This window comes from Onychostruthus taczanowskii, unplaced genomic scaffold (genome assembly GCF_017590055.1).
Source record: "Onychostruthus taczanowskii isolate IOZ18803 unplaced genomic scaffold, ASM1759005v1 scaffold11, whole genome shotgun sequence".
In the NCBI taxonomy this organism is placed as follows: domain Eukaryota; kingdom Metazoa; phylum Chordata; class Aves; order Passeriformes; family Passeridae; genus Onychostruthus; species Onychostruthus taczanowskii.
The window spans coordinates 6,492,602-6,519,422 of record NW_024497629.1 but is presented as its reverse complement, the minus strand read 5'-3'; the positions used below and the strand labels follow the sequence as shown (position 1 = coordinate 6,519,422).

The 26,821-nt window shown below is 37.1% G+C and overlaps 1 protein-coding gene across 1 annotated transcript in view; it reads right to left on the bottom strand.

The window, feature by feature from the left end:
- Positions 1-26,821, bottom strand: part of NBAS (NBAS subunit of NRZ tethering complex) — a 161,549-nt gene that overhangs the window by 53,767 nt on the left and 80,961 nt on the right. Inside the window, exons 38-43 of the mRNA XM_041421181.1 lie at positions 25,855-25,931; positions 25,231-25,368; positions 9,802-10,031; positions 6,676-6,786; positions 3,246-3,496; positions 897-1,231 (exon numbers count right to left, since the gene is read on the bottom strand). Of these exons, the coding sequence (XP_041277115.1) occupies positions 897-1,231; positions 3,246-3,496; positions 6,676-6,786; positions 9,802-10,031; positions 25,231-25,368; positions 25,855-25,931 (1,142 nt within the window). The remainder of the gene's footprint in view (positions 1-896; positions 1,232-3,245; positions 3,497-6,675; positions 6,787-9,801; positions 10,032-25,230; positions 25,369-25,854; positions 25,932-26,821) is intronic.

Sequence of the window (26,821 nt, the reverse complement as noted above, 5' to 3'; positions counted from 1 at the left end):
TCTTCTCTGACAGGGTTACAGAATTGGTGAATGAAGAAAGAGGAACTGCAACTGGTGTCATTTACCAGGTGCAAAGCATTTGACACTGTTCGGAATGACATACAAACTGGAGAGATGGATATGACACATGGACCCCTTGGTGGATAAAGAATTGACTGGGTTTGTTGCATACAAGGAGTGGCATTAATGGCTCAAAGTCCAAATGGAGAGCACTGACAAGTGTCACTCCTTGGGGATTGGTATTGGCACTGGCACTGTTTAACATTTATGTCAAAGACAGGGGCAGTGACTGAGCCCAGAGGAGGCCACAAAGATGCACAGAGGGATGGAACAACTCTCCTGTGAAGACAGGCTGAGAAGTTGGGCTGTTCAGTAAGGAGAGGAGAAGGCTCTGGGAAGATGTTAGAGCAGCCCTGAACACCTAAAGGAGGGTGCAGGAGAGCTTTCCACAGGGCCCATAGTGATAGACAAGGGGGATGGCTTTAATGAAAGAGGGCAGGTTTATATTAGATAAGATATATAGAAGAAATGCAGAAATCCTCCATGGCAGAGAGGTTGGAACTTGATCGTCTTTAAGGTCTTTTCCAACCCAAAGCACTCAATGACTCTGTGAAATACACAGTGTCTTGAGTTGAATGAGCACACAGAGACTTCGGGGTTCCATCTAAACTCTCATATCCACAGATCTAACTCCCCTAAGTGAATAAAAATCCCTTCTTTCCATACTAGCTGTCATAAAAAGAAAAGGTAGGCAGAGGAAGGTTTACAAATTTATCTTTAAATACTGCAAAATGAAAACTGTAACATCTCCTGAGACTTCCTTCTTGATACTACATTGAACTCATATACTATATGCTCCACCTGAGGACTAAAATTCTTTAAAAGTATCTCCTTACCTTTGTGACAGCTTTCGAAGAAAAAGTAATTTCATCAATGAAAGTAGCAATATCATCTGGATCAAGTCTATCAAGGTATTTTGAACACATATCATACGCATGTAGCCACTCATCCACGGTTTCTGGTATTTTTTTAATGAGATGATGATCACCATTCCAAAAAAGTTTTTGTAACCACACAGCATAAACAGAACTTGGTGACAGCATGCTTCCATCTTTTTTAGGAATTTTAGGAGCCAGTTTGGAAATAGATAAGATATTTTGACTTGTAAGGATGGGCTCCAGTGTTTCCAGAGGATTTTCATTTTCATCTGTTAGTTTTTTGTAATTAAGACCTAGTGAAAGAAGGAGAAAGAGGTAAAAGTTATTCATCATTAAATCCACTCACACTCCACAATTACATGTGAAATAATGAATACATTACCATCTGCAGAACTAAAAAGACTCTAGCCCACCCCCTTTTATATAAATACTAACAGACTTAGATTTTATGCTTTCCTGGTGCATGCAAAATTTCTCAATCCATGGAACATATTTTAACATCATATATCACTCCAACAAGGGGGAAGGGGCTCAAACTGAAAGAGGGGAGATTTGGGTCCATTAGATTTAGGTCCATTCTTCCACTTAGATACATGGAAGAAATCCTTCACTGTGAGGGTGGTGAGTCACTGGAACAGGCTGCCCAGAGAAGCTGCGGATGCTCCATCCCTGGAAATGTTCAAGGCCAGGTTGGGTGGGGCACTGAGCAACCTGGTCTAGTGGAAGGTATCCCTGCCCATGGCAGGGGATTTGGAACTGGTTGATCTCTAAGGTCCCTTCCAACCCCAAGTGTTCTGTGAGTCTATGACACAACCCGCAAAAAGCAGATTCTCAAAGAAGAAAGAACATATATAGTATATAAAATCATGCTAGAACTTCAATGTAAACCCCAGAAAACCTCATGCAAGTCAAGGCATAAGTCTTCATAATACAAAATATGTACTCTGATCATGTAACAACTGGTACTTACCACTTAGGAAAAACTGCAAGGCACTAACTACAAGTAAACTAAATAAGGTCTGCTACAGATAGGACATGTAGATCCATTTACATCAATATTTATATAATCGAGAGTCATGTTACTACTCTGCTCCCCAGAGGAAGAACATGCTTGCAATTAATTTACCAACAACACAAGTATTTCTAGAAATGACACTATTTTATTTTCTTTGCATATAATTTTTAAAGTAACTGACTTCTATTGCCATGTTCTTATGCATATACTTTGGCCTTGCAACCTCTGTAAACACTCAGCTGTTGTTTCCTTGACTCCTGTCTCCAACCTATGCTGAACACTGAGAATTTTGATTAGGTGTGTAGTACAAAGATTTAATTTTTTACCACACAAACTGACTAATTTATGACTGACGTATGTTCCAAGGACTTTTTTTTATTTTAATGAATACTTTGAAGGGAAACAATAATTTCATGGCATAATTTTCTTTGGAAAGCAACACAGAACTTGATTGTTGAATAACATCAATAATAACTGAGGGTTATCCCTCCTCTCAAAAAAATTATTGACCTTTTTCTTCCTGCAATACATGAATTCACATGCACCATCTCTTCAAACTCTGCAGCACAGTTAGTGTCCAATATACATTAGGTTCCAATATTGATCAATTAATTCATCCTCACAGGAGGTAATTCCATACAGTGTGTATTTTTCATTCTGATACTGGATTTGGAGTTGTACAATTAAAATTCAAGATAGTATCCAACTAATAAGCAAACTGAAAGTAGTATTTAAAGATTCAGAATGCTTAGCAGCAGTGTGTTCTACAGTAATTGTCTGAAAATGCAGGGCTAAAACAATGCTGTTATTCTGGGAAAGAAAAACGTAATATCAAGGATAAAACATAACAAAAAATTATCCTCTTTCAGACAAACAAACACAAACTGCATAAAATCTCTAATGTATTCTGTAATCAGACTCTTGAAAGGTAAACTTTCTTAAGCCCTTTGAGGATATTTATGTTAAACTTGTAGTGTTAAAAATTATACTCTAGCACCTTGATATTATTCATTTAAAATTTTACTATGAAATATTGCAAATAATTTTAACTTGCATCACTAACAGAAACCTGTCCTTAACTAGTTTTTTCTTACTGTGAAAGAAAAAACTGTCTTTCCAGTAAAACACAGAGAAAGAACTTGTGCCTATATTAACTGTATTCATCTCCTTTGCTCACAGAAAAAAAAAACAAAAGAAAAAACAATTACCTAAAAAAACCCCCATAAACTAGCTAAGCATAATCATGCCAGTACTTACCTTATAAAGTAATAAACAAACAGGTACTGTCTTACCTGGTGAAACTGCTTTGAATTTTTTCAGGAGTCGGATGTGAGTTTCAGGTTTAAGAGCATGGTTCACCACTTCTGAGCAGCCACAGTTTTCCAGGAGTGTAAAATAGTAAAGTAACCGCTGGTGATCTTGGCCTTCAATACTCGGGTAAACATATTTAGCCATGTGTTCATGAAAGGTTTCAGGACTGGTTTTCAAAGTATCAAACAGACCAAGACTTTGTGCTCTTTCTTCTATTTCCAGTGTCGATAACCTGTGTTTAGAAATAACTTTTCCTTAAAGCCTGGATATGCCATGAAAGACTCTTACAGCTGTACACCTGGGAGACAGGACAATCCTTTCTTCTCTTTAGGGTCTCACTCACAAACATTTAAATAATTGTACACTCTATAAACAAAAGCTAAGCAACTCTTGTATTTCCCAATCCTGTTACCTTGGACATGCAAATTAAGGGTTATGAATACTGAAGTGGAATTCAAGGCAGGATTTCAAGTCTGTGAGTATAGCTATATGTAACAGGAAAAATACATCCAGGATATGTGTAAAGGAAGACTTTATTAAACAAATGAACCAACCACTTGAGGCTGAATGATGCTCAAAGATCCTAGTGCCCGGTTAGAAGCTTTCCCGATCCATTACATTCTGTTTTCTGTAGTTGATGAGTACCTATGCACAGCTTGAGATACTATCACTGAAAATTGGCTCTTGCCCAGCAATTAATCTATTTGGCACTATTATTTATGCTTAGGACAGTTTACCAAGACTTTGGCAGTTTAACAAGTTGCTTCTCAAACTGTCATCCATGAATGCTTATGAAACTATCAGTAAGCCTTGGGTTGACCTCAGTCAGTCTCACTGCTTCAGGAAATTCTTTCCTGAATCTTTTGAAAATAATGTATTAGCTCTTTCACAGCATGAATTCAGATACCTCCAGCTGACTACATAAAAGATAATCACTCCTTTTTCCCTCAACTGGGAGAAAAATGGGTGCATATCATCTTAAGTTTATCTTCCTCAACTGAAAGTTTTACCTAAATCCGAGGAAAGAAGTAACCTACAGATGATTCCTACCTCAAGTCTCCCCAGAGTCCAATCATATGGCACATTAGATAGTACATTTCATTTCAAAATCTGATGTCTTCTTATACCATTTCATTTTCCTCTACTTTAAAACTGATTAAATTAGAATTTCATCATTTCCCTTCCCAAATATACATGCTGTAAGTTAGTGTTTCTCTTTAATATCCAAGTAAAATGTCTCCGTTTCATTCTTAAAGATGATTTTTTTACAGCAAATACCACAACCTTCTAATTTTAAAAATTAACTGATTGCTTAGCAAGAATAAGATTTTTTTTGTTATTTTTACATCTATGACCTACCCCAAGATGGCTAACATTCTTTTAATTCTATAGATTCTATAGATGCAAGCATTCTTTTAATTCTATAGATTCTTCTCCGTTGTTATTTTTTCTACAATATTAATGAAAAGAAGTATAATGTCAATAGAAATAAAGTACCATCCACTCTTCATATTGGGGAAAGCAGACACTTGGACCTGATATGACTATTTTTTTGTGTTCATATCCAAAGTTCAAACTAAAAATTAGTTGAGCATTAAATTATATGAAAACGATTGGCAGATGTTTGCAGTGTTTTTAGGGCAGGGCTGATTGCAGATATGAAGAGTTTATGGTGTTGTTCAGAAAGATTCTGGAACAAGAGGTTTTGTGATAGACAAACAAGATTTCATGTTGCTGAAATCATAAACTGCATTTTATAGAGTTTTGATTACCAAATGTGATCAGATCCTCAAAAGAAGTAACTAAATTTCCACTAAATTTTTATGAAATATCATAACTCTTTGTCATCAAATAATCAAAGAAATAGTTAATACAAGCTATGTTAATACAAACTATGAAGCTCTTTTGAGCTTCTCCCTATGTAAAGTGGCTTACAGAAATACTGCATATTTGGTTAAAGAGATTAAGTCTTAGAATAAACTTAATTTCAGTTCAGAATGAATGCATAATAGAACATGTACTATTAATGCCATAATTCCAAGACTCAGATATACTGTAATGGTCGTTTGCTGTCAATCAATTTTAAAATGAGATTATGATACAAAAAAATGCTCAGCAGCATATTACGCTATTATACATCAACTTTTAAGACTTTTCACTAGAGAAAATATGGTTACTGTGTACTTCTGTGATTTCAGAATTCTATGAATACTAACTCAAGGAGAACAAGTACAAAAAAAAAACAATAGAAAACTGTTGCAAAACACCTTAGGTAATATTCGAGTCCCAGAGAAGGTAGCTGGCTCTTTCACACTCATCCCAGTGTTGCCATGTTTATATCCTGACTGTCTGTTTTGTTTAAAGCAGTAAATAATTTAGCAGCATGAAAATTTAGGGAGTATGACTTCTCTGTTTTCTGGAGGAAATGAAGAAAATTTCAGAACATTATTTCATCTTCTCCAGACAATTCACCAGGCTTTGTTTTTTATCCCTCACATTTTATAAAATGTTTCAATGCTTTTTAATTAACAGTTAACGTTAAGAGAGGTATCAACACTGCTGCAAGCTAAAGGTGCTTTAAGAATTTAACACTTGAAACAAACCAAATTCATTTGATCATATCTGTCAGAACAGTAGGTATGAGCGGCTGTATTACACAGAGAGTTCTACATCACTGTCATCTGCATGCGCTGTTCAGGCAAGTAGCCTGGTCTTCCATCAAATGGGTTTATTCCTCTTTCAGTAGGCAAAAACTGCCTGACATGATGTAAGAGGTTAAAATAAAGAAATAAATTAATTTAAAAATAAAGGCCCTGAAGCCACTGTGGAATAGAGATTATAAGCACCCCTCCTCCCCTTATGCCTCACCAGCTCCAGGTTTGGTCTGCCATAATCTTTTAGGCTAGAACAGTTTCAGCAAAACATTGTTAAAAGAAAAAGCCTGCTTCTATCAAAAAATTAAACTGATATGAACAGATGCACAAGGTGAATAGGGATATATTTATTTCCTCTATTACAAAGAACAGAGGTCAATAAAGAGCAAAACGCTGAAAGACAGGGAAACTATCAGGGTTCAGGCTATATTACAGGGATTGTAAGGGTAACTGCAGGATAAGTTGCTACTGGAAAGGAGAACTAAATATTCAAAGTTGTGGAAACTTGAACTCTGAAATAAAGTCTTGGAATACTTTGAAGAACAGTAAAACACATATGGACTTTTAAACTTGCCTGCAACAGTAGTTTTCACAGAAGCATTACGTGGAAAAGACAAAAATTCCCATACTATCCTAACACAAGACAAATGAAAACACAACACAAACTCCACCCCCAATATAATTAAATTCTGTCATACATTAGCATTTATTTCTGCGTAACAGAATTCTATGGGTATTTGCAGAGGAGACAACTTACCCACTGTCGGTGAATAAAAATTCCAGATGGGTCATGTAAACTTCCCAAAGTGGAACACTGTATCGCTGAGCCAATGAAATAGCAATTTTATAGACATTTTCTTCAAGTGTCCTGGTAGAGGAGAGACATGAGAGAAAACAAGGAAAAATTATGTTAAGTCCTATGAGATGTAATATGAAAATAAATGCTTACGTTAGAAAACTCACTATTTATTTTAATTTTTTTTTATAAAACAAGAACGTAAAATATTTTTTAAATAAAAATACATTAAGTGTGTCTCTGCATTTACTTATACTTTGTGCTCCATTTGGGGGAAAAAAATAGAAGAAAAAAAAATACAGAGATATTTCAAAGACAGGAACCTATTGCACAAACACTGGTTCTCAACGGCAGCTTCTACTGCTAAAGCAAAAATCTCAGTTTTCATTCCATTGCAGTTACAAAGTGATGAAGGATATAACTTGTCACAGCATTTATTTGATTTAGTTGCAACACCTACAGTGTTTCAGCACAACCGGTATACAAATCCTCAAAGCTCTTCCAAGTAGTTCACAGACACAAATACTCCTGGTATTTGCAGACTAAAAGGTGTGAATATATCCAGCTCACTCTGTCCTAAAATATTAAAAACTGCTTTTCTATTAATGCATAAACCCTTGGACAAACAATAGATGGAGAATATGGTAAAATATTAAAGCCTGAAATTAACTTCATACTAATCTTTACTAACCCAGTATAGTATGGTTCAAATAGAGATAAATGGTTCTTGTTTCTAGGCTGGCATAGAAGCAATACTGTTAAGGCTAATGCTGGGACTTTTGAATTTTGGTTTCAGTTTGGTTGGGATGGGTCTTTTCAGGATACTTCCAAGAAAAACATGATCTCAGTGTAATGACTTTCTCACAGGTCTGTCATGAAAAACTTCTTTAAAAATGTACTTAATGTGAATCCTTGAGGAGGCTCTGCCTGAGCAGGAAGGTTGGGCAAGATGATCTCCAGAGGCCCCTTCCAAGCTCAGCCATTCTGTGATTCAGTGAAAGAGGAAGATGATATGAATGCTTTAGCTGCAAAATAATCCAGTCAATCATATGAATCAGGAGTGGCTCCTGCAACTAGTGGGATCCCTTCCTCCTTTATATAACTTTATAAGCTATACCACAATCCTCCCTTCCTAAGAGCAGCATGCAGCAGCAGCCTAAGGCAGTGGTAGTTTAGGGAAATGATACCATATAAATGAAGAACAGTACAAGCATTTTATTCATTGTCAAGGTAACAACAAAAACAAGCAGCTGTTGCACAATGAAAAGCTGAAAAAAATGTCCATTACCTTGCAAAGAATCTTTTAACTTTCTTTTACACACCCCTTTTCATGCCTACCCCTGACTGCCTGTTGGTGTGAGCCCAAGGACTGCCAAAGGAATCCTCACTGAAGGCTCCAGCACAGGCACACTTTGGATGTATTTTGGTGTTGCTTCCCCAAGACTGGTGCAAGCCCAATGAACAACAGCCTCCAAAGAAATACACCAAATACAGACGACAAAACAGACAACTACTGGTTAGCTAGTTTTAGCAAATTGCTAGTTTTAGTACAAATTGCTCCTTCTAGCACTCTTATTTTGTAAATAAGATACAATCTTTTCCAGGTGCTGTTCCTTCAAACAGCGCTTCATAAAAGATTAAAAACCATGAGGCCCTTAATTAAAAAATAAGAACAAATATGCTACACAATTACATTGAGTTTGTGCATCCTTTCCATTAGAAAATGCAGATTAAGACTCCACTGAGAAGATTAAAGCAAGGAAGCTGTAAGCTGAACAAGTAATTAACTGGATCTTTGCAACTGCCCAATATGGAACTGCCACTCTCACTCACTTACTAAGTAGCCTTACTTCTTCTAACCCTTTCATATTGCATTTTTACCTCTACTTACTGTAAGGAACTTTCTCTTCTATTTTACAAGAGACGGTATCTATGAACTCTTGGGTGACAATATAAATAACCCTGCTATAATCAAAGTAAGCATCTGTAATAAGAGAAGCATACTTGTACTGAAGATGCTGTAGGTAGTCATCAAGATGTAACCTACTGACACACTTAGATGTGCTTAGTAACAATATATACAAAGCAGGCAATTCCAATGGAAACATTAAAAGATGGTTAAAAGCTATTTTATGAATGCAGTGACAAAATATGTGCAGGTACAGATTTCACAGATATAAAGCATCAGCTTAGTGTCCAAAACCTGACCTTATACAACTACTCTTATTTGGTATATCGATTCCATTTAGTAGCAGATTTCTATTGGAATTTTAACTATGAGTAGCTACATGTGGAAAACTGAAAATATTTAAATACGCTCTTCAAAAGCTTTATGTAGACATCAGCTGAAAATCCGAGATTATATTTAAAGCTTCTTATTGCAGAGAACTCTTCCTCTGACAAGCTGTCAACTAGTCAGCTGAGTGTCCCTAAAACATATGTCATATTCATGACTTGTTCACAGTTTGAAGTACCTGCATGCAGATATTAATTAGAGGTATTTTTAATATGAAAAGTACTACCCTATATCTTTATTTTTTTCTATTCTGTATTTCTGAAAGGTAAGATAAAAGCATGCTAAATATCAGAACATATGTGGTGAAGTACTTCCAAATGGCTATAGGGAAAAAAAACATACAATGATATACAGCAGTTCTAAGTAAATTATTAAGAATAAAGTAAAGTTTAACAACTTTCTGTTTTTTTCAACTAGAGTTCATTCCAAACTTTGATGCATGGGCATACCCTAATAGATTGCTAGGGCAGGTTTACATGAGATTAAAGAAAGAGACCAAACCTTCACCTATGCTCTGCTTTCATTAATCCTTGATTAACTTTAATATTAGCAGTTAGTAAATGAAGAGTTATAGATTCAATTATAAATCCATTTATTTGAGCAACATTTCATTTAAGTAGAGCAGTTACACAGAAAAAGCTCCAATTGTAGCAGCACTACAGTATAAATCTCAAAAGCAAGTAAATTATCTCTCTAAAGGTCAGTACTACTTTCCATTTACTCTCCTAATTTAAAGCTTAAAGCTATTCTATTCTGAAACAGAGAAAACAAACCTAATACACATTACTTACTCTGCCAATCCTAGTATTGTTTCTCTCTTGTACTGTGCATCTGCTGTAAATCTCTGCACATCCACTCCTTTGCCTAGTCCTTGCAGAGTCTGAGCCTGAGTGAAGTCCAGCAGTCGTTCATTGTAGTAATGCAGCTGATTTATCAAATTGCTGATTTCTTCAGGCCAGTCTGCCTGGGCATACTGAGTAACATGCTTTGTGACCATCTCAATCAACTCTTTTGGATCAGCCTGCAAAAATAACAGACAACAAACTAAAAAAAAATCCCTGCTAATTCTGAACAAAAAATTATCAATCATAATTGATCCCTGTGTTCAGAACTAGGAAACATTTGTTTCCATTTCTTTGGAAATTTTACGTAAACAGAATTTAAAATTTTCTGTAAGGCCCAAGTGCTCTGATATTGTAATTTATCCTTTTGGAATGTTTTAGACTACTCCATATGATACAAACATTTTAAAAAACCCCAAACTTACCTCAATAAATTAATAGTAACAAATGTTTCACTATGACTGAATTTGTTTTTAAATTCCTCATTTTTATTTACATTGAACTAGGCAACTGATTGATCAAACATTGAAGTAAAAAAAAATTACTGAATTTCTGATACACTTTTATTATACAGGACTGAAGAGAGGAATAGCTTTTAAGTGTTGAGAACTAATACTTTCAAAGTATTGCAAGATCCACAAATTATTCAAAGCCTACACCGTGAATCTTTGCTTTTAAGTGTTGAGAACTAATACTTTCAAAGAAGTATTGCAAGATCCACAAATTACTCAAAGCCTACACCGTGAATCTTCAAAGAATAAAATACTGATCAACCACAGACTACAGCAACCTCACTTTTCAAAATACCTTAATCACAAATGAAACTTACTTTTCTGTGTTAGAAATTACACACCAAGTGCATCTCTTATAAACCATTAACTTCTGTAGTCAAAAATCCTCATAGCAAAGCAACAATTTAGAACACTAAGTATGAAAAACGAATGCATGCTCTGTGGAGTGTTCCAATTTATCTCAACATCTGGACAGTGGCTATGTCTAGGCACCTCGACTTGAACAGAGCTCTGTGTAACATCTAAACACTTGGCTTACTCGATACCTTGATTTCTCTCTTCCATGAAAAATGAGGGCGGCAGCAGTTCAATGCCCAAAAGATGCACTGTGACTTCTGTGTGGCATCCACTGAGGAAGGAGTACCTCCGAAAGAGCCACCAAAAATACCTTGGGATGCCAGTGTAGATGAAATATTTCCTAAGAGAAACAGCTGATGTAACTGCTGTGATCTCAAAAATGTTGAGTGTACCTGAGCAATATACTTTGGTTTTTTACTACAGAATTATTCTGCTACATTAAAGGATAAACTTGTGAACATTGACTCGAGTGCACAGCTGAGTAAAGCATGCACCGAAAGTTTAAACCTTGAGGCTTGCTTTATTTTTTCTGTGACTTGCTGGTCATTCTAAATTGATTTTTTTCCAAGTATCTTAATCGACAGGCTGCTCACTGAGTCACATTAAATGCTACAGGGCATCCTTTTTGCTCTCCACTCTACACTTCTGAAGCCCTCCAAACATTGAAAACTCATTGGCTTTATAAACAACAGCAGCACTTCTTTCAAGGCTGCTTAGGAGCTTGGTATTAGAATAATAAAACTTCACAAAAAGAGACAGACAAGCAGAGCGGTGCCTCTACAACACAATTATACCAGCTGGAAACCCATCCACAGCTTATTACGTACCCTGGTATCTCATTCTATGTGATATACCAGAAAACAGAGCATGGAGACAGGGCAAGTCAGAGCAAGACAGGGAAACATGTTTAACATAACTGCCTAAAACCTACAGTCCACTGAGAAAGGCAGGTTCCTCTGACAACCTATGGGAGTAAATTTGCTCTCTTTTGTTAGCTTTCCCCTCTCTCCATTAAGGCCCCATTTTTTATACTTCTGTAAAAGCACCTGTGTGTAATGTTCCAGGCTGCCTGCTCATGGTCCCAAGAACCTTATTTGGAAATAATGTCTTGGGGCCTACTGGTCTTACTAATGTCAAATTTAGAATAAAAGAATCATACACTATGCGAATACCCCTGTATATATAACCCCACATATATATGGCAAAATAAAACGCAAACTCTTCAATCCTGAAGATAAAAATTATACATTTAGATTAAGAAAACACAACTGAACTTTTTTTACTGCAAGTAGTTGCCAAAGATTGTCTTATTCTGCTCACCACCAGAAATTTTTCAATCAAGCGTTATCCTCTTATGTCTTAAAAAACCTACGGCCCAAACTATCACAGCATATGAATCCGAAATTAGAGAAATACCAGTCTTCTGTTTGGTATCAAGATGCATTGAACTTGTTTTTCTTAATTTTAAGTATTAGTTTTTTAACATCTTCACATTTTTAATAATATATATATTTTAGAAGAAAAGCAAAACTATTTCTACATCCATTAGATACTTAATTCAATTAGACATGATCCTTCTTCTAACGTACAGCAAGAGAGAAAAATCACTACAGCTGCATCACCAGTTTTCAAAAAATGTTTTAACAAATTTCAGTTGAAAAAACCGTAACAACTAGCTAGTAACAGTACCTGGCCATGAAGAAAATCAGCAAAATCAGTCAAGTCTGAATCTTACTGCACCATTCACAGGGTTTTTCAAATCTTGGACTTTCTTCAAATTGTAACAGACAGCAATTTGTGTAAACACAAATTAATTTTGAAAAGTAAGACCAATAAAATGTCATATTCAACTTGTTCCCTTTATAACATCACCTGTCAAAAACTGCACCAACAACCCCAAAGAGCTACTACACAATTCTGTTGGTTTTCAGAGTCCTTCGGCCAGCTAGAAATAGTGCTTAGGTGTCCAATTCCCCGATTGGAGATAATCTCCTCCAGTACTTCTAGACAGATGTTTGAAAAAAGCTTTCTCTCCTGTGATCATGCAGGAAGGGCATTTTACAGGCATACATTGTAAACATAGGGTAAGTTTCCAGAGAAGCCACAAGGGCTGACCCAAATGTATTACACCCTTAACTCAGAAGCCTCCCTAGCATTGCCAGGGGAAATTCCTCAGGAACCCCCTGCCAATGCACTTCACTCAGCTCTTGGGCTAACACGATATTTGTGCTGACAGAGACCTTACTTAAGAACTAAGAATAAAACACAAAATGGAGAGGGAAAAAATAAAAAAGCACACATTGCTTCAGCATAAAGCTAATTTAATTTCATCTCTTATACGTGATTTACTCAGAACAGGTCAGGTTTCTATCCCTACTGCCCCACTGGTCATTACCAATAAGCCTCAGCAGGGCTTCAGGGTCCACCTGAGTAAATGTTTTAAAGCAGTTCTTCTTTTTTGACCACGCTCTGGAAGAGACATCAGTGAAGTCCCTGAATATATGTGCCACTGTGATAGTATAAAAGCAACACTGGTTTTATAAGCAAAGAGGAGATTTTGATCTTGGGATGTCTTCATTCTTATGCCTGAATTAATCTTCAATTTTTATGGCTTTTTTTCCTGGTAAGTTGGTATTTCTTTTTTCCTCTTCCAATCTATGTAAGACTTAATTCAGTCACACACATCAGAAACAAATAAACAAAACAAAAAAAATGTATGAGCTATTATGCTGCTCATCTCCTGCTCAGGAAGTGGCAATAATTTTACAACTATGGTAATACTAATAAAAAAAGAATAATAAAATAACAAAATAAATAATAAAATGCTCTACAGTGAACACTTTATCACTGATATAATAATAGATCACTGTAAGGCTATTTGGCTTGCTTACTTCTTTTAAGACCTAGAATCCATCCAATTGTTCTTAAATAACATATTATTTTGATTCAGTTTTTAATGTAAATAATCTACAGACTGCAATACAGAAATGACCAGAAAAACTGATCAGAAAAACTGCTTAGATCAGAGGTCAATCCACTCATAATTGCCTCAAAGACAAAACTGACACTGTGGACCTCTCTGGATTGAGGTTGCAGAGCATTTCCATCAACTTTTGAACTGTAATCTTTTGACAATGGGCAAAAGCTGCCAGCTGCCACTGCAGTCAGCCACAGAAATCCAAAGGGGAATGCAGAGGACAGGCTCCCTTGTGCCCAGATCCCTCTAACATCAGGTTTGTTTTACACCATTTTAAGCAATCCTAAGAAAGGTAACATGCTCCAGAGGGAGACACATACACCAAGCAAAATCCTCATGGCTAGCAAAACAAGGAGATGACAGCACATGAGCAAGGGCAACCAGGGAGCTGGAACATTCCTGCTGCAGACACAGCTGCCCTTTGCGCATTTCCTGCCTCTGCAGTTGCTGCCCATCACCAGTGCAGCTGGGAACCAAACCACACCTCTAGAACGCATTCATATTTCAGAAAGGAGAGCTCTCCCTAATCCTCGTAGCAACTGCCATAGTCCTTGCAGCAAGAGATTGATCCAATGTGCTACAAATCTGATGGAGGGGAAGGGAAGAAAAAAAGAACAAAGTGAAGCATGTAAGACAATAATTTTCCTCACATACTGAAGCAGGAAAAAAGATTTACAGGAACAAAAGAGTTCACCCAAGAAGTAAAATCCTGAACATGCCTGTTCACGCAAGAAATACACTTCATCCCTCCACAGGACAGCTTTTCATTAACAAATTAATGACACTTGCCTTCAACTTAGACTTTTATCATGTCATGAATCAAAAGTACTTTAACTTAGACACAGCACCACATGAATCTGGGGTAGCCAACCTTCCATACCACAGCTGTCTCACATCTGATCTGTCCAAAGCAAAAGATAAAATGTATGGCTAAAATGGAAGATCAGAACAGCTCAGAAAAAAACATTTACTGTCACATCACTCAACTGTGAGGATACCTCAATACTGTTGTTCATCCACTGCTGCAGCTACACGTACTCTGTGACAACAGTTTTGTTCAGGAGCAGCTTTCACGACCATTTTTTAAAAGGGTACAGGAAGAAGCAGATCTCATCACACTCACCAGTGAAACCACATGAGGTCAATATAAAAGAATACCTACCAGAATACCTTCTGTAAGCTACAAGATGCATCAGGATCAAGTTGTACAAACTTATTTTAAAAATCAAGTAGAGAATCTATTGTTCATCTCATCTCTATTGTTACACCTATAAGTCTTACACATTCAGACATTAAAACAATATTGTTTCAGATTTAAAATCTTAAATCGTCTATGAGACGTTTTTGAAACATACTCTAATGTCTCAGCTATAATTACATATAATGGTTTCAAAGCCTGTCCATACTGTTAAAAAAATGCTTCTGACCACAGTATGGTACATGGTACTGCAAACAAGGTATTTCCTACTGTACTACAAAATTTGTATCTGGATTATGCAGAACCAGGAAGGCAGCTGTGAACTTAAACTCCCTAGCCTCCCTTCCTTCCTCTACCACAGATTTCATGCAGATGTCTCTTTTTTTCCTGAATGTTTTAAAGTTTCATTCCAGATGTACGACTATATCAAAAAAAAAACCACTCCTGGATCACAGCTCTGCTGCAGGAATTTAAAAAAAAAAAAAACCAAGAGGCTGCTGTTCCATAATAACACAAAAGTCATTGGAAATATTGTACAGTCAGTTGTTTCCATAGTTATGTTAAGTGACCTGTGTTTGAAGAGTTTAACAAATTGTTCTAGTGCTGTATTCACAGAACCACAGAATGATTTGGATTGGAAGGGACTTTAGTGATCCTCTTGTTCCAAGACCCCTGCCATGGGCAAGGACAGCTGAAACTAAACCAGGCTGCCCAAAGCCCCATCCAAACTGGCTTTGAAGACTTCCACGGATGGAGCATCCACACCTTTTCTAGGCAGCCTGTTCCAGTGCCTCACCACCTTCACATTGAAGAATTTCTTCCTCATACCTAATCTAAACCTACCTATTTCAGTTTAAACCTGATCTAAACCTTCCTTCTTTCAGTTTAAAGCTGTTCTCCCTTGTCTGGTCACTACATGCCCTTATAAGAAGTCCCTCTCCAAATCTCTTGTAGCCCCTTCAGGTACTGGAAGGTGCTATGAGGTCTCTCCAGATCCTTCTCTTCTCCAGGCTGAAAAACCTTAATCCTCTCAAACTCTCCTTTTAGGAGAGGTGCTCCAGCCCTCTGAGCATCTCTATGGCCTCCTCTGCACCTGTTTCAACAGGACCATGTCCATTTTGAGGTTCTGGCCCCAGGGCTGGACACAGCACTGCAGGAAGGGTCCCACAAGAGTGAACAGGCAGAATCCCCCCTCGCCCTGCTGCCCGCACTGCTTTTGATGCAGTCCAGGACACAACTGGCTTTCTCGGCTGCGAGTGCACGTCACTGGCTGATGTCGAGCTTCTCCTCAGAGAAACACTTTTTTGCTTTGATTTCCATCAGCTATTCTAACAAGAATGAGGAATAATCTCTCACAAGAGTAAATGTTTTCATAGGTTTTTTCCCACCTTGTGCTCTCTTACAGATTTTCTGATTGATAAGTCAGGTTTAGGTAGAAAAATCTCATCATTTCATCTGACAGCTCTTTTAGTGAAAATAACACATGATATATAAAAGGTTGAAGTGTCAACTGAAAGAACATTTCTGAAAATAGAAAATTACTACATGCTTTTGAGTGAAGTGCCTACTAAATTCATAGCATGTAATTCATTTCCCATTTGCAGTCAGCATTACTCAGTAAATAAGTGCCATGTTTTTGGTAATAATCCTAACCTTCTGTCTATCTCCCTTTTGTCTAAAAAAAGAAAAAAAAATCATTGGGCTTTGTTTTTTGAATAAATGATGTAATTGGCTATTCTTTCAGTACATGTCTTTAATCTTGACCTATATGGTAGCAACTGTAGTCATATACAGACTTCAAGACAAGCATACACTCTACTGCAAAACTTTACTGCCGCATTATGTAATTTCAGTTTAAGTACAATACTGTTTCTTTTTAATTTGTACCATTACTTGACTTGATACATGTAAGTATTTCTGTATCTTACTAATTTAAAGGTTAAAAACTAGATATCTCATGAGCTACAAAAACACTTAACTTCCTCCTCCCTGACAGCTATTAAAATAAGTCAGAAGTCAGATATTTTTCATCTTAATCCAAGAGCACTGCTAGCACTTCTGAGAAGTACAGGTTTCTCAGTGACCACCTTACGTTATTGAGATATAAATTTTCATTAGTAGTTTCCTCAGCTAAATACAGAGGCCAATCCAGCATTTAGCCTCAATTCTCCAAGATGAAAAAAAAAAAAAAAAAAAAAAAAAAAAAAAAAAAAAAAAAAAAAACAGAACAAAAAACCACTAACCCAAACCAACCAAACAACAAAAACCCACAAACTCCATCAGCAAGGAGTCAAACAACTAAAGAACAGGGATGGAGAAGCCTACTCTCTCACTCAATGGAAATTCAGCAGTTGAAAGACTAAAATACATTGCTAACTCAGATGAATGACATTTTGCTAAAATGTTCTTAATTATTAGATGACTAGCAAATTTCAAGCAGGTTGCCTGCAAAATCCATGTTGCTCACTGACTGGAAAAAACAGTTACAGAAGCTTGGAAGAGGAATGTAAAAGAAAAGATAAAGCCACTTGACTAGGGTAAGATTGCTTCAAAGCTGTTGGTCTCCTCTGTACTGTTTCCCAGTGAGGAACAAAACCCTTTACAAGAAGGAAAAGCATTAGCACTTATCCCAGCTATCTCCCCCAGATGAAAAATCACTACTATGTCTCCAGAGAAATGTGGGCAAGCTAAAACTCAACCCTCTGCTGAAATGAAAGGCTAGTTTGAAGATCCTCTTTTCTAAAAGAAAATTTCTGAACGGCTGTCTAAAGAACAACACTTGCTCTGCTTTCAGAAGTAGGATTTGACAGAATAGCTCATATAACGCTTGAGAAACAGAAATAAGCAAGACTGTAAGCATCTCATTTCATAAGTACACTTTATCTTGGAAAAATGAAACAGGGGAATGGGCGCAACACCTAACAACTATTTAACAATAGGTATTTTCTGAGTCACCTAAATATTATCTGGTCCCAGCTAAGAATGGCAATACTTTGTCATGTTGTGTTCTTAACAAAGAAAGAAGATCTGTGAAACACTGGCTTATCTATATTAAACACATCACAACCAAAAGAATCTACATGTCACACTCTGGCTGCAATGTCCCTAATTGCTGAATTAGTTTTTCAGGGATCATACCAGAAGATGTTTAAAACTAACCATATTTGCTGGTAGTTCAGGAGAGCTTACTTGAGCTTTAAGCCTTTGGACACGCCACAGTTCAGTGAGTTCTCCATTTTTGTCAGCTTAGATAATCACTCATTTTCAAAATGTGTGATTATGCGTTGAGACATCACTAAAAATAAGGAAATCAATGAGGAAAACTCACAAAATATGACAAGTTAGAAAGGAAATTATAAGTGCTAAAAAAGCGTCTGGAATGTGTTTTATAAAGAATGGTAAAGTTGATAGAAAAAGTTCTCAAAAGTGCTCAAAATCAGGAAGCCAGATAGAGAAGTGGCAGGATCCATGGAGAAAAGGTGTGAAAGGAGCACTCATGGATAAGTCAATAGCACTAGGAATCATGAGATCTTTGTGTCAGCCCTCACTGTTGAAGGTGTGGGGAGAGGAGCGCCATGACTTAAATGAATTTGGAAGGTGTCAGTTACGTGCTTCCACACCATGACCAGCTGGCATTCATCCCTCAGTTCTGAATGAACACAAATGTGAAATTACATTAAATGGCAGGCCAAGGTGCATCAACAAACACTTTTAAAAATAACATGCCAGAGTGCAATTTCCATTTGAAAAATTAGGATGTAAAAGAGATCTTCATAGGGATTGTAGCCCAGCGGGTCAAATGTCCATCCCTAGTAAGATGGCAGACTATATAACAAATATTAAGACCACTGGGCATTAAGAGATTGGTGGGAAAAGATCAACATGGCCTCTGTTCACTGGCTGAAGGGCTATGAGTGTATCAAAGAGCACAAAGAGAAATGGAATCAAATACACAAAAATCTTGCAAAATACTTCCACAAGTTTTCACACTGAAGTCCAACCAGAAAACTGAAGTTATTAATGGATTGGAAGAATTGTCCTTTCACTAACTGAAATCTGGTGAAACAAGAGATAGAAGCTTGGAGATCACTTTTCAAAGAGGAAAGAGTCAACAGCAAGTCCTGTAGAGGCAGGTTTTGAGACCACTTTTATTCAGAATCCATTACTGATGATCTAGAGAAGGATTCTGATGACACTAGGGTCTTTGAATTCTCCCCAAATCATCTGTTAGTCTGCCTGGTAGTCGCATTCATTCTGCCTTCTGCCACTGCCCTCCTTTCCCCTGGTTCTCCTCTCAGTCACAGACCCTACACACACTAAGGAAGACCAATGGGAGAGTCCATAGTGTAACATAAATTCAAGGAATTATACACTCATCTCTCCCAGTTTTGCTTTTCTAACTATCAGGAATACACTGGACTTGGAAACAGAAGCATACATCGAATTCAACAGATTCGCCAAGTGTTAACGAGTATCGGTACCTGAACATGTATAAACATACTATTAACATGTTAGTAGTGTAGGATATAAAACAATAAGAAATATTAGGCATAACCAGCAGCATGAAAGAGAAATGGAGCAACCCAAAGACTAGCAAAGAAACTTGGACTTGATGCAGAACATACAACAGAAATTTTCAACAGTGAAACAACGGGGAAAAATTACACTGCCAAATGAAACTTGCTAGGTTTCAGTATCACAAGCAAAACAGAAAGAGGGGCCGGAGATGAGGGCTTGAATCAGGACTTAAAAAAACCCAAGTTTTAAGTACATCATAGGCCAAAAATAAAGAGCACTACCATTTCACCATCTACAGCAGCCTTAGTGCTTGCATTTATGAATGGAAAGCTGAATGTCCAGACAAAATGAAACAAGACTGCCTGACACAGTTTGTCAGTTTTGCATGTTAGTTATGCACAGGATGTAAAACATTATGTACATAAATCCAAGTTGAGATTAAAAATGTATATATTATCTCTAGTAAACTGAAGTAATAATTTAGGAATGTGACAGAATATGCAAAACAATATGGAACTGTTTAATGAGCATTCCAGTAGAGATTTAGAGACTACTTCATGTGTAGAGACTTAACCTTTAGCTGCACCAGAGTGCCAGGTTAAAGGCATTGATACCTCATCTAGTATGGGTAATAGATCTGCTATCAGATGGATCAGATCTGCCTCCCTCCTTTTTTCATGTATGCAGCCTTCTTATATAATATCTATTTCCATTTTAAATTAAGTCTTTATTTTCAACATCCTATATTTGGAATATTACATAAAGCCATAGTATACGGACCATGGCTGGGAGTTTTACTTCTCTGGATTAATATAACCATATTTATAATTTATACCAACCTTACACAAACAAGCAACAAAACCTTGGTAGCCAGGTGGAGCTGGCAGAATGAAATCCTGGCAGACCAAAAGAAATTTCTACAAATTCTGTCCCAAGTTCAAAGCACTCCTCTTTTGACTGATTTTTGCCTCTTTGAGATGTTAATAGAGGCTTTCCAAAGCAGCAAGCAACAGAAAAGGGAAGGAGATTAAGTGCACAGAGCACAAGTTCACTGCATAAATGTACCCTGCCATATAGTGGCTAAATACATATCAGGCTATTTAACTCTGTGGGACTGAACTCCCAGCTTCATCACCAATTCTAGGCCACAACAAGAGAAGCATCACTAAGGAGAATTTCTGAGCTTACCAGTTCAACATAGTCAGTTGCAATGCACAAAAGGACAGGAATCAAACTCACCTTCTTGAATGAAAAGTAACATATAAGGGAAGAAAATAAAAAACTAAGCATTTTCTGCTAACAGCAATGCTGGGGAAGATGAAACAGGAAAGCCTTATAAATATGATTGCCGGGCAAAAGCTTTTGAGATTATGGAAACTATAAGTGAGATTGAAATGAAAGCAAGCTTTGAGATACCAAGCCTTAGTTACTGAACAACTGGAAAACAATGTTATGGCCTGTGGAAGGAGCTAACAGTGGGCCTGTTAGCTGAAGGAGCAAGAAGCAGGGAAGTAGCTGATAAGGAGCTGTATTCAAGGTTGTAACTAAGGAGACTAAAAGAAGTGAGGAACAGAAGAAAGACCAGAACTACGCAGCTGGATGGAGTATTTTTATAAAGTTAGTTAAGTCACTGTAACTTTTCACTAATGGTGTTATGTTGATTTATTGTGGCCAATAGTTAAGGTAGAAGAAGTATAAACTATCACAGAGTGTATAAAAAGTCAGACATATTTCGTATTAAAGAGTTGCCAAATGAGACTTCTTCTGGTCTCTTTGTTGTGTCGTGACCGCCCCGACAACGACAATGGCCACTTGATAATAATCAATCCCCTTTTGATCAGACAACACCCTCTGCTTGCAGACAGGTCCAAGGGTCAGAGCAGACCCTGCTAGATTGGCAGAAGGGGTCCAAAGAGTAGCTTTTAAGGTTTAAAATGTAACACAGTATGGTAATGTAACGATTCTTATCGGCTGTGTGCAAATGCTGTAAGATTTGTATCTTGTACTAGACTGGTTATTGAGAATTAGAATATTCAGCATGGAAGAAGATTTATTGTATTGTAATAGGAACTTTGTCCTCTTTTGTCGTCTCTTTTCCTCTTGCTGTCTCTTGCTCTCTCTCTCTCTTTCAGGCTCCTCTTTGGGCCTACTCCGAGCTGTGGCTGGCAGCTCCAAGCAGGGCCCCTGCACCCACATGCTTTGCAATAAACCGCAAGGTCCAAGACCCGGCTTCAGAGATCACTCGTCTCCGTCCGTCCTGACTGTCCTACCCCCCATCGCTCCTACACAGCAAATCTCCTCATCTGCTACTATGTGCAAATTCCTGTTCCCCTCTGCAACTTAGCAGGGCTTGTTGTACCTATTGTTTGATGCTCCAAGAAAAAGCTGAGGTCAGTAAAATAATCCTCTTCAAAACAACAGAAACACCACAGCAACGGAGTATTAGCACGAGGACAGGAATGTAACATATTAATTAACCTCAGGATAATTAAGCATTTTCACTCCCTTCTGGAGTAAACAATTTATTCTCGTCAATTATCAGATCACCAGGATAGGACAAATGAGGAAATAAGCTGCTAACAAGAAGAATTACCCAGCAAATTTCTTGGTCAGCTGTACAGCTCTTCTTCTTGTTCATCAAGACTGGGAATTAGTGAGAGGTGAATCAGAGTGGCAGTGGGGCACCAGCCTGGATGCTGTGCAAGAAAGGTTTAGCAGCAGCTGAAACAGACATGTGACCAACCCTTCTAGACACAAATGCAAAAGCACAGAATGAAAAGTCAATCTCATCCTGTTACACTCATCCTGTTACGGACCTAAACCAAAAATAAATATAGGTCCTCAAAGGGTAATTAGTCTTCTCATACCAGTATATTCCACACACAGTCCATTCCTGGAAATTTTGCTATATTCTTCTGTCCTTTATCTGCAGTTTTCTTAGGCTGGAGTACTCTTTTAACATATTCCTCAGGACAAGAAAACAATGTAGCTCAGATGCCTTAAACTGTGACTGTTATGTTTATGTTATCATAACAACTAAAATTTGAAATTGTCTTGGGCACATAATTAAAGTAATACTTTACCAACCAAATCCCTTTGTTTGTCCTAGAAGCAAAAAGAATAACTTTACCAGAAACTGAAATTATCAAGATGATGTCCTTTTGGGCATCAACAGTACAGAAAGTAATAGTGAGAATTTCTGACAATTTATGACTCTGGTTTGATGCATAAGTATTAGCTGTCAGCATTTCACATCACAACTGAAACAAAAAAAGAAACAAACCTTCATGCAACAAACCAAATCACAGCTTCAAAATATCTTTCTTGACTAACTAGCAAGCCTTGAAAGTCTGTCCTAGCCAATGGAAAAGGAGCTCTCCTCCCATTTCCCATTATCCTTGTAACATTATGTTCCATAATTTCCATTCTACCAACATTCCTCCTGTTCTGCCACAGGTACTCATGAACTCTTTTCAAACAATGTCATTTTAAAATGAGAAAACAGAGGATGTGTAGAATTTTCCATGCTTCCATACAGTTTCCTTTAAATTCAGATAGTTTTCCAACAGTATACTCAATTCACTGGATGGGAAAAACCACAGCTACTGTGACTCAGATGCTAGTAGGCAGAAATAAATGCTCTATGATCTTGAGGTTTCACCTTCTGAGCCTGTAGCTGAAGTGCCAGATTTACTGACCATGTAAAGAGTGAGAATTGGGGAAAACAAGGATTGGCTGTACACCATGACCCACAAAAATGTACTCAGATACCTTCTAAGAATAATGTACAGCTTTGAGGCAGGTATAGTTCCTAAGGATGCACTTCTGCTTTCACAAACAGCTACAAGATAAAGGTGATGCAAGCCACCAGTGCCATGAGTCAGAAGACAATCTACTAAGGAATGATATCTCCAGCTGAATGTAACATGTTCATAGAAGTTTAAGATTATTTTCTTTTCCTCCCACAGAACTCTCAGGAAACAAAAAAAAACAAACCCAAAACTGATGGCTAGATCTACTCCCATGGACAGAAACTAGAATGGCATTGATGAACCAACTTGCAGGTGGATCCATTCATTATTACCAGCATCTAAGATGTACATTTAAGCAAATGTATGTTTCACATAAAAATTAAGCACAAATTGGGCATTTAAGTCTGGCATTCAGCATTCTTGGTGTGGGTTTTTGGAAAAAAAAACCAAGTATGTTTATTTTGGTCAAAAGTATCTGTTTCTATTTCTTGTTTTCTACCTCTGTGACATTCCCTCTGTGACTGAATACTCTTGGAATTAGTAACAATGAATTATAAATTAGTATTTGCCTATGTTGTTTTTTTACTGGCATTCAGGCCAGTTTTTATGGGTTTTTTCCTGTTTTTTTGGTGTGCTCTTCACTCAATCTTCTCATACAATTATTTTCAAAAACTGTTGTTTAAGAGTAGCTTAAACATAGAACCTACTATTTCTGGCATACGACTTAGAATCTAGTATTTACCACAGTCACACACAGTATTTTACAAAAGATTAGCCAAAGATCACATCACAGTTAAGAGATAAATGGCATGGTGCCATTGATAAGACTTTGCTTATTAAATGGCAATGGGAGTACAAATAGTTCAATCTAACATCTGTCCTCATTCTTGTAACTTGCACTTTCCAAAGGCTTCTTAGATCTTCCTGTAAAATAGGACTGTTTAAAAAAGCTAAAGTAAGGAAAAAAAAAACCACAAAAACCCACAAACTTTTTTTCATCAATTATGTTTCAGCAGGAAGATTTACAGGCTCAAAGAAACATGATTTTAACAAACATGAATTAATTCTTCACAACCAACACATTTTTCAAGCCCCACAGTTGTGGGCTACGTTTTCCTTTAGCATCTAACCAGAAGAGAGTAAAATGAACATCTCAGCAGGAACATGAAAGGCTTCCTAATTGCAGAATTGGGCAAATATCAAAATAGGCTTTCTGCTGTAAATCAGGAGTCATTCTTAACACAGAAAAAAACAATGCTCTCATGCCACAGTGGTGATTACTTCCTTTTCAGAAAACTTGTGACCAGAACTGTTCTTTCAGCTACAGCTGAGAGACAGACTGAAACCCAAACAGTCCAGGAAAGCTTCTTCACAGGAGGAAAGAACTGGTGTAAATTCAGAAAGGCTCTCTTGGATCAAACAAGGTGGTTTATACAGGTACCTCAGTAAGAATGGCACTTGGTGCCTTACTGAACTTTTGTATGTTACCTCTTCCATTTAGTATGGACTTCACTGTGAAACTGCTTTAATCACTGGCAATGGAGAACGGGCAAAGTAGTGCCATTCCAAAACCAGAAACTTGTCAAAGGAAATAAAAAAATTCCTCAATGAATGAGGATGAATTTTCAAAACACCATATGTAAAATAAAATACAATCCAACACACCCTAGGGGAGGCTACAGAAACTTTCTGAAAAGCACCGTTCTTGTTGAAATGGACTTCACTTTTCCTGGGAAGTACTCTATTGCTTTGCACACAGCATTGCAAGGTAACAGCACAAGCTATACTCATTACTGCTCAGTGCTTATAAGCTACTTTGAAGACCGACAGTGCTATTACCTAAAAATGACACTGGATAGTGTGCTTCAAAAACTCCTCCTCAAATTGTGAAGTACTTGTTTGTTTACAACATGGCAGAAAGAATAATTATGCGTAACACAACAGGCTGCTCACAGTGTAAGTCAGATCAGCTCCTTAACAGGCTTAACTCATGTCCTGGCTTTTTAGAATAGCTTTTATGCTGAACATTAATGAATGTGGCTTTAAAAAGAAAAGAGTACTCACCCTGTAGAGAGGGTGGCATTTGTCCTTGAAACATGGTGCCAAACGAGCATAGATCTGCAGGCTATAGTAATAGCTTGCCAGCTGGAGAGATAACGCAGAATGTAATTGTTTTTCAAAGCATTTGTTGGCATCTACCACCTAGAAGAAACAGAGAATTAATTTACATGAAAGAATTAGCAAGCATTACACAACATTAAGCGTACAAACTTTCAAAAAATCTATTTGCTGTCTTTTAGAAATAGCCCTATGTTTTTCTGGTGGTTTTTTTCCCCCTTGCACAAACACCTAAACCAAAATGTTTTTGTAACTACACTACTGCTGCTTCTGTAACACAAGGTTATTATCCAGATTTCTGAGTTACATTAGAATTGTCAGTCTGGTAGCCCAACTTCTATTTTAAATAAGAAAATGTGTCTTTTCACCAGTGCCATGCTCAGTGGACAGTCCAATGGCATTTGTCCACTTTCCTTTATATGCAACAGCCCAATCTGTAAAAATGTGTATTAAAATGAAATTGAGTACTTAAGATTTTAACACCTTAAGGAAATTAAATTCGCTAATGGAATTCTGCTATGAATAGTCTTTCCTAGCAAAAATATACAAACAAAGCCCCTATCAACATACCTGTGGCAGAGCAAGCAGATAGGCAAGAGACAAGGCCGCATCCTTTGGTAAAGCATCACTTGCCAGTTGTAGCAGAACTGCAACAGAGAGGGAGCAGACACAAAGTCTGGATTACTGAGCCACCTGGCCTTGAGAGCTAGCAAATGAAATGTTTTCAGGGCAACTATATTTTATTAGACACTAGCTTGAAGCACTCCAGACATACTTAATTAAACACTTATCAGCGCAATCCATAAAGAGATAATACATAATTAAACTGCAGCACAGCTTTACCTTAACTTCCAGGCAAAGTATTTGATGCATTAACCAAAGAAGAATGAGATTGTGCAGCAACACATACTAAACAAAGCCACCTGTACTGATTTCCAAGAAGTAAATATTTTGCTTGTAAAATCAAGGAAGTAATGTAATGTTGTAAGGGTTTGAGGATACCAAGAAGAGGAATGGTACAAAATGTCTTCTCTTCAAGCCTGAGCTCAAACTCCCTTATCACTAAACACAACATATCATATTAAAAACTTCTGCCTCAATTAAAAATAAAAACAAAAACCACAAGTATCATAAGAAACACCACAGCAAGGTTCTACCACATACTGAAAACAAGTATCAGTACTACAGCAATTGTAATAAATTCATCAAAGGATAAGCATTCTGATTATAAACACATATACTTCTGGTAAAACTGACACAAAAAGCACCTGCTTTTCCTACATTATAGATACGAAACTTGAGGGGGGAGGGGTTGTTTCCATTGTTATAGATTACATTATTACTAATGTTATTAATAACAATATTATTTCAATAGGAAGAAGCTATCTTCCAGCAACTTAGCTCTTTATTTCAAGAAAGTCTCAAACATCTGTTTGTTAATTCCCAAATTACATAAATTCCTCCGCAGGGCATGTTGCTAAAAACCCGATTACTTTACACACACTCCCACAGTGAATTGTTTGTTCCAAAGAATGAC